The 8,554-nt window shown below is 45.7% G+C and overlaps 1 protein-coding gene across 1 annotated transcript in view; it reads right to left on the bottom strand.

Annotated features, from left to right (window-relative positions):
* Positions 1–689: 689 nt before the first annotated feature.
* Positions 690–8,554, bottom strand: part of Ggcx (gamma-glutamyl carboxylase) — a 20,424-nt gene continuing 12,559 nt past the window's right edge. The window contains exons 7-15 of the mRNA XM_031382179.1: positions 7,200–7,363; positions 6,404–6,669; positions 6,116–6,247; positions 5,274–5,425; positions 4,699–4,868; positions 4,399–4,529; positions 3,847–3,994; positions 3,489–3,684; positions 690–3,164 (exon numbers count right to left, since the gene is read on the bottom strand). Of these exons, the coding sequence (XP_031238039.1) occupies positions 2,972–3,164; positions 3,489–3,684; positions 3,847–3,994; positions 4,399–4,529; positions 4,699–4,868; positions 5,274–5,425; positions 6,116–6,247; positions 6,404–6,669; positions 7,200–7,363 (1,552 nt within the window). The 3' untranslated portion in view covers positions 690–2,971. The remainder of the gene's footprint in view (positions 3,165–3,488; positions 3,685–3,846; positions 3,995–4,398; positions 4,530–4,698; positions 4,869–5,273; positions 5,426–6,115; positions 6,248–6,403; positions 6,670–7,199; positions 7,364–8,554) is intronic.

The raw sequence follows: 8,554 nt of genomic DNA, 5'->3' as shown, positions 1-8,554 counted from the left end.
TTGGGTTAGACCTACAGGGGGTCTGGCTGGTGTTAACAGAAGGGAGGGCAGAGCTGGTGCAGCTGGCCATGGAGTAAAGCTGACTTGGCTGGTGTGGTACAGAGAAGCCAGCTTGTTTACATGCTTATTCCATGACTGCTTGCCCTAAGCAAGAAAGTGCCTTTCAGGATCTATTTTTGGAGGTTTATTACGTATGTCTGGTTCTCAATTCCAACAGTTTAATGAAGATCTAAATAAAATGCTAGGTTCTACCCAAACTGTGTCTATGTCCATTGTTTGCTTTCCAAGTTAAAATTTATAGCATCTGCCACCCATTGCCAGCAGTAAAGTTTTCAACCAGGACTAAGTTGAGATGGCTAAAAGCTTAGTGATTAGAAAGCCTGGCTTATACTGTGCATGTACCATGGTATATGGAGGTCAGGACAACATGTTTTATTCACATTGGCTGCATGAGGTCCTGGGAATCAACAGTATGTCTAAGGCTTTGGCAATTAAGTACCTTCTTCTGAATGGCAGAAGCAGGTAGATTCTCGAGTTCAAGGCTAGCCAGTTCCTGGGAACGGGTGAAGGGGCTTCTGTGATGGCAGGAATTTAAGTCTGTATGCTAGGTAGGCCATTTTGCTTTTTTAAGCACTGAACACATTAAAGAGGTTTTAAAAATGTAGCTTTAGCAAACAGAAACCCTGCTATGGTGTTAATGTTACACAAAGTTTATTGATTTTCTTTGCTTGGTGGTGATGACAGCGTGTTCCTTTAATCCTAGCACTTGGGAGGCAAAGATGAACGGTCTCCAGAATGGCTCATGTATCCATCCATCCATCCATCCCCTTAATTCAAGAGATTGAGTTAAACTTGGGCCACTTATACTTAGTCCTTATCTCAAGTTTTTAGAGGCTTGTTTGCCCAAGACAGGAATGAGATAAATTGCCCACTGGCAAGAACAGGACAATTGGGAATTCAAGATCATCCTCAGCTACCTAATTTATATTTAGGGTGGCCTGGGGTAAGTTGAAGCCATCTCAAAAGTGTTCAACTACATAGATGTGCCCTCAAAAACTAAGAAGATCCTGAGAAATATTAGGTGCATGAACACTAACTAATAGGCTGGGGAGAACAGAAGGAAATGAGTAATGGAAGTGGGGTTCAAGGCTAAGGACAAGCACAAAGTGTATGCTGGAGATAAGAGTAATTCAGCTAGATGTACAGTGCTAGGCCTCTGCTTTTAAAAAAAATCGATTCCCAGAACAACTAATTGCAAAGCCTGGTTTGACCAGTAATACTGTACAATTTCCATCAACTAAATAGGGCCTTGCTTCTCCCATGCTGCCCCTTTATCTTCCAGCCTCTGCTAAAACTGTAGATGTGTATACCAGGACTTTGCATGGGAGACTTAATTTATCAACTGAACCCCATCTCTATACCCTCAAGCTGCTTAACTATTAATGACCTCATCTCAACTTAATTCATCCCAACATTAGGGGGAACTCAGTAAATCAACATGGTAGGAGCTACATACTTTGCATAAACCTTGGGTTCATAGCACTGCAAAAGTTTGAATAAGCTTCCTAGCTACTCAAGGCTGACCTGGTTAAGGAAATAGTGAAAGGACATAATGCTAGGTTGTATTTCATACTGTTAAGGAGAGGTCATGAAGAGGAATTAGTGTTTTTTTCCTGTAAAAAATGATCAGAGCTCCCCGAGCCAACACCTCTAGTCCATTTTTGGTTCTCCATTCTCAGGCCTAACCTGTGTAATTGAAAGTGGTGACCTTACCTTGGTCTATCCCTAATTAGGTTTCAAAATAAAAGGTGAAGAAATAGAGGGATAGTAGATAAAAATTGGATGAGTAGAAGGGAGATGTGATGAGGTTTGGCAAATATAAGGAAATGGAATACCTCAAGGCTTATGACTCAGCCTTGGCTTAGAGAGTTACCACTTCACTAAGCTGATTTGTACAAAAGTAAGCCATCTGGCTTCCCTATTTAGTAGTGCTATTCTGATGTTAATGGTACTGAAAAACTTACTGGCTACAAATAGGAATGAATTATAAATTAAAAACTACCTTGTGCATTTGTTAGTACCTGGTTACCCTAGTCACTTGGAATTAACACAAGTTTTAAATTAAATTGCTTTAGTGTTAGTGCTAAAAATTAGCACTAGTTAGGGTCTGAAAATTATAAGCAGCAGGGTACAGGACCTTAAATCTAACATTTCAAATTGTTAACTCCTAGATCCCTTGGGGAAAGTTTTATGCATTTTCCTTTCTTCAAAGGTAAAGGTCAATGCTTCTTAAAGTACTAAGTGTGTTAATTCAGGTACACTGCACATAGCAAGCACATGGGTTCAGCTATATTCATTGCGGTAAAATTCCTTTTTCTAAAAAGTAAATCAACTTGGAAAATGACAGCCAGGCAATGGTGGTGCATGCCTTTAATCCCAGCACTTGGGAGGCAAAGGCTTGTGGATTTCTGAGTTCAAGGCTAGCATGATCTACAGACTGAGTGCCAAGACAGCCAGGGTTATACAGAGAAACCCTGTCTCGAAAAGCAAAACAAAAGAAAAAAAGAAAATGACTATTAAAAGCCAGGTAGTGATGTCCCATGCCTTTAATTTCAGCACTCAGGAGGCAGAGGCCAGTAAATCTCTTGAGGGCAAGGCCAGTCTGGTCTACACGAAGAAATCCTGTCTATAAAAACTAAATGCCCTTAATCCTGGGATTCAAATTCTGTTGCCTTGGATCCTGTAAGCTATAATTTTAAACAACTTAAAAGGGGAAAAATGTAAAGGGAAAAACGACTAGGTTTGGTGACAAAACAGGCTGAAGCAGAGGGACCACCATGGGTTTGTGGCCAGCCTGGGCTGTACTGTAAAAGCCTGCTTCAAAATCATTTTTTCTCCAAAAAATGTCCTTTGCACAGACAATAAACCTGTAACAGGCTGCCCCCATATCTACAGAGCATCTGGACTTCCCTCAGAACTCAGAGTGAACATGTTCAGAATCTGGTTCTGAAGGATTAGGATTTGAAGAATCAGTGTTTGAAGCACTTGTCTCATCAACTGGTTCAAATGGTCGCAAGTTTGCATATGTCACTTCTTGGGCTATTTGCTCTAGGGAAGGGCGGCCTAATAGCAGGTTTCGGAGTGAAATTCGAGTCATCAGGAAGCTGAAAAAAAAAAGTTAAACACTCAGTCCAAATTTATGTTTCTACATAACTCCATCCAAAGCCCTCAGGAAACATTTGGTCTTAGACCCCTTCACCTGGAGACTCAAATTACCCAAAATGACCTTCCATATCCCAAATGCAAGTAGACCCTACTCTCTCTGAAGCTTGACAAGATTCTAGGGTATAACAGGAATAGCCATGGAAAGGCTAGATTAGAAGAGGGTGAAGAAGGTAAAGATCCTAGGATCTGTTACACTAGGGGAGAGTAACCAAACTTGCAAGCACCTGATGGCAATGACAAACACTCCTGTGACTGAAACTCACCTGCGTCGAAAGACATACAGCTTTCGCAGCACGAAGCGGAGGAATCGCTCATGGAAAGGACTATTTCTCCGGCGTTCAATTTCTTGGAGCTTCCTTTGCCGTCTGAGAAAGGTTTGGACCAGAGGTGTTGGCTCAGGGCCTCCTTTTACTTCCCCTTCCAAAAGAGGCTGAAGTTCTGGAGGCAGGGGCCCTGTTTCTGTCCAGAAGAAAGCAAAAAGGGTCCAATGAGAAGGACCGCTCTCATTTAGAAAGCTCACTTCCATCAACTAGAGGCTTCATGTACTCCCTTTAATGCTTTGGTCCTATAACCCTGACTTCTCAAACCAGGTACTCTCTGTCCAAGCTTTCATGCACTCACCACTTCCATTCTCCACCTTCTCCTTTAACTCTTGCAGATATGCCAGGTCTTGCTCCAGTGCAACCTCTGTAGTGTTGACGTAGACGTACATGTAGCAGGAAGGACTAGATGATACAGTATAGACTTTATGGTACTCTCCCGCAGGCAACTGGTGAGGGAACAAAGGACACATTCCACTCTAACTTTCCTAGCTAGGCTAATGGCCTCCCCACTCTAATCCTGCTGGCGCTCACTTTTCCTCTACCTTGGGAGTCTGGAATCACAGCCTCAGGGGTCCCTTTTTTCCCCCCTCCCCGTGTTTTGTCTTGAGTTCCATTCTCACTGTGTAGTCCAGACTGGCCTGGAATTTTCCATCCTCCTGCCTTAGCCTCCCAGGTCCTGAAATTGACAGGCATATGCTTCCAAACCCTGATGGAGCCCTTACTTTCTGAGCCTCCACTATATCACTGCACTGGTGAAGACCAAATGGATCCTGCTCACCTAAATTTCTAACGCTCTTATTTTGCTGACCAAATCCCCATCCCCTCTATCACTGCTAACCCCAGAAAATACCTGCATTTTCTCTCCTTCTTGAAGAGTCTGATTTTTCTGTTCTGCCACCAATTCCACAGTGACTTCTCCCTGCAGCAGCTGGATGCTAGTGTTGCCCAGGTCTTCACTCACAAAATTCTCCAAGTGAAGCCCTGCCAGGAGCAAGAGCGTTCACCATCCCAACCCACTTCACCAACACAAATAGCACACCTTCACTGCCACCACCTCAAGAGTCCCCTCCCTACCCCATCAGATGCAATGTCTCTGTGGCCAAGGAAGCCAAAGAAAGACAGCAAAATCTTCCCTCGCTTTCCTCCATACCAGGGAAATCTGCAATGAAGACCACCTCAGTGTGGTTGTCCAGGCTATTCTTAATGTCCTGTAACTTGGTCCTCCAGGGAGATAAGTCCATCAAGAGTGGCTGCACCCAAGGCGTGCGCTGGAAGGGGGACCAGACAGCCTGCACGATGTCCACACGAGGGTCAAAAAGCCTTAAAAAGGAAACCATGTTCTGAGGAGGCAACAACCACCCACCCACCAGATTTCTGATTCTGCTCCTTTCATCACTGAACCCACAGAGAGGGAATAAGATTTCCCAAAAGGAGAAATGCCTGCGGTCAGCATGTTATTGCCAGTCCATGGCAGAGAGGAGGGGGAAAGAATGTGAGTTAGTGGCCACCTGAGAAGGCTTTGTGTTAACAAAGTGTCTAAAAGAACAGTCAGTTCACTTTTCTCCTGGATGATGGTGCCCCCTGCTGGCCCAAAACCGGATCAACCCCGACATGCACTACACTGAGAGAGCCTTGTAAAAAGCAGATAACTGGGAGACTTCAGCTTTTCATCTTGGCAAAAAGAACTGTGCCTTATCTCTCCCTGTCTCTGCACCCCTTGCCCACCTCTGCTGGAAGCGGTCATTGATGGAGACCCAAATATCAAAGTAGATCTGGGGCTCAGTGACATTGTACTTGGGAAGCAGGAGGCTCAGGCAAGTGGCATATTGCTTCAGCATGTCTGCATGATCCTTCCATCGCCGGCTCTGTGTGAATACCTGCCCCAAACCCCCATATTAGTCCCACTTTGTCACTGTCAGCCTCCAAGACATGCACTGCCAATAGCATAAACATCTCTGTCTAACTTGACCAGGAGGGAAAAAAAAAAGTGTCTTTGGTGGTAAATTTTTCATGGCTAAATATTTACTTACCTTTCCAAAACATAATCTTAATTCAAAACAATGACAAACTGCCTCATCTCTATCCACAGTATATATTTTTATAAAAATGTTAAGCACTAGCATAATGGCTGAAACAGGACCAGCCTGGGATATACAGAAATATACCCTGACTTATTAATTTAAAATATGGTCTGGTGAGATGTTTCAACGGGTTAAAACACTTGCCATGAAACCTTTATGACATGAGTTAAATTACCAGGACTCACAAAGCTGTAAAAAGATGGTTGTCTTTTGTGTAGACACACACACACACACACACACACACACACACACACTAAATTTTTTAAAAATTACAAAAAGCTCAGGGATGAGGATGTAGCTCACTGTTAAAAGCTTAAACATGTGTTAGGTCCTGGGTCCACCACCAAAAGAAAAAAGAAAAAAAGAAGATTCCATCTGGTTTTAGAGGAAGTGCAGAGACCCAATTTGGTTTACTTTATGGTGCAGGATCAAATAAGATCCCAAAGCCAGGGGGCTCTGAAGAACTGGCATCATCAGAAGTCTCACCCCAGGGTTAAGGTAGCCCAGCTCGCCAGTGAGGCCGTCGCGGTAGGTGATCTTCACATGCTGGTGGGAGCGGGAGTGCACCATCATGTCCCAGGAATAGCCATACAGCCCATTTGTCCAGTTGTTGTAACCCTGGGAAGGCAGAGCACACAGCATTGGCTTAACACTTTTCCACCCAACCCCATCCTCCAACAAGAAGACTATAAAACCAAGCCCTTGCTTCCCTAATCCTGCACATCTGCAACAGCTGGAGCCCAGCCTCAGTGCCCGTGTATGGATCCGACGAACCTGGGTGAGGAAATGGGAATAGGGCAGGAAGAGCTGTTCCAGAAGGTACAGCAGGGTGAAGACAGCTCCCAGCTGGTGGCGCAGCCCGGGCTTCTGACCGGCTTTGCCCCGGGCCCTCTTATACACACAGGAAGCACTGGGCTGAGGGGCAGCTTTGGCAGGCAGCAGCTCTTGCAGCCTTTTTGGGCATCGGGCTACCAGCTTCCGAGGCCAGTCAGTTGAGCAGAAGAGAGGGCTGCTGGCCAGCATGACATAGGGAAACATCCCTAGGAAAGCAGGAAGAAAACATGTCAGTGTGTTCACACTCCCTCTACCACCATCCCTTATGAAGTACCTCTGAAGTATTTTACTTTAATGAAGGTTTGTTTTCTTGAGACAGTCTAATGTAGCCTAGGCTGGCCTAGAACTCAATATGTAGCTTAGGATTACCTCGACCGAATCCTTCTCCCTTTGCTTCTGAAGTGCTGGGACTAGAGGTGAATCTAATCAAATCTAATCTTTTCTGTGATGCTGGGGATGGAACTCAGGGCTTTGTGCATTCTAGGGAAGCAAGGTAGCAGCTGAGCCGCATCCCGGATCGAAAAGAAGTGCTTCACTGTCCTTCCCACAGATCCTCAGTGTGCAGCACGCCGCACCCAGAGCTCCCAACCCTCTTACCTTTACCTCTTCCCACTTCGCAGTGACGATACTGCGTTCTAACAGCCCCTGCACCCAGCACCACCCCTCACCTGCAGGTCACTATCTCCAGTTGCTTCCCGCAGCCACACTCACTCTCCCTACCAATGCAGGCACTGACCTATGCTGAAGAGCTGCGAGTTCATGCAGTGAAAGTAGGACACGAAGAAGAGGCCGATGGGTCTCGAGACGTCAAAGAAGAGCAGGAAGCCAGCCGAGAGGTCAAGGAGAAGCCCACACCAGTGTACCACCAGCAGGCTTGTCAGCTCCTCGGACAACACCATCCTGCAGACACAGGGACAAGAGGCCAGAGCCAGTCAGCTGGATCACCCAGCAACCAGAGCATACACATCAGGTGCTTCAGCAACCTGTCCCTGAAGAAGGATCTGCCCACAAGGGGGTACAGCAACTCAGCCCCAAATGCAGCCATAAGAATGTTCTACACTGGAGCTTTCCAACCCCTTGACATTTCCGGGTGTCCATTTTTTTCTCCCAACATCCCTTGTACAATGGATGAGAAAGGCCCAATCTCCTGGGATGAAAATCAATTAGAAAGCATGCTGGAGGAAGCCAGCTCCTCATGGACCTCATAGAGCAGAAGCATGAAAAAGCGAGCCTGGGGCGAGGCATGCAGCTCGCCGGAGGTGACGGGGCTTGCCTAGTGTGCATGAAGCCCTAGGTCTGCTGCCCAGCATTCCATAAAACTGGGTATGGTGGGGCACACCTGTAATGATAACACTTGGGAGGAGAAGCAGGAAGATGAGCAAGTTCAAGGTCATGCTCAGGGAGCTGGAGGCCCACCTAAGACATAGATGCCTTTTCCAAAAGAAAAAGAACAGGCTCACTGTTAAAAGTTGACTGCTTCGGGCCGGTAACAGGGTCAGGTAACTAAGCCTAGACATCTGAGTTTGATCCCTGGCACCCACAAGGTGGAAGCAGAGAAGCAACTCCTGCATGATGTCCTCTGACCTCCATACGTAGCCCATGGCACATGTGTGCAAGTGTACCTAGAAACACATACAAATAGCAACATAGAAAAGTGAAAATGTAAAGATGAGTGACTGGTTGAGTAACAACAGGTCAAAGCTCAGAATGTGGAAAACAGGAAGTGGGAAAGAACAAGTGAGGGAGACTAGAAAGGAATAGAGGGAGGGAGGATAACAGATGAAGCTGCTTGCCAAACTGTGTGAAGAGCTCCTATAGAGACTACAGTCACACTGCCTTTAATGCTAGCAGAGGCAGAGGAGCTCTGAGTTCAAGGCCAGCGTGGTCTATATAGTAAGATCCAGACAAGCCAGCGATACATAGTGAGACCCTGTCTACAAAAAAAATTTAAAATAAAATAAAATAAAAAGAGTTGGGCTAAAGCCAGGCAGTGGTGGTGCACGCTTTTAGTCCCAGCACTTGAGAGGCAGAGGCAGGTGGATTTCTGAGTTCGAGGCCAACCTGGTCTACAGAATGAGTTCCAGGACAGCC

This window comes from Mastomys coucha, unplaced genomic scaffold (genome assembly GCF_008632895.1).
Source record: "Mastomys coucha isolate ucsf_1 unplaced genomic scaffold, UCSF_Mcou_1 pScaffold20, whole genome shotgun sequence".
Classification (NCBI taxonomy): Eukaryota; Metazoa; Chordata; class Mammalia; order Rodentia; family Muridae; genus Mastomys; species Mastomys coucha.
The sequence above is the reverse complement of the archived record's forward strand: the minus strand, read 5'-3'. Positions and strand labels throughout refer to the sequence as shown.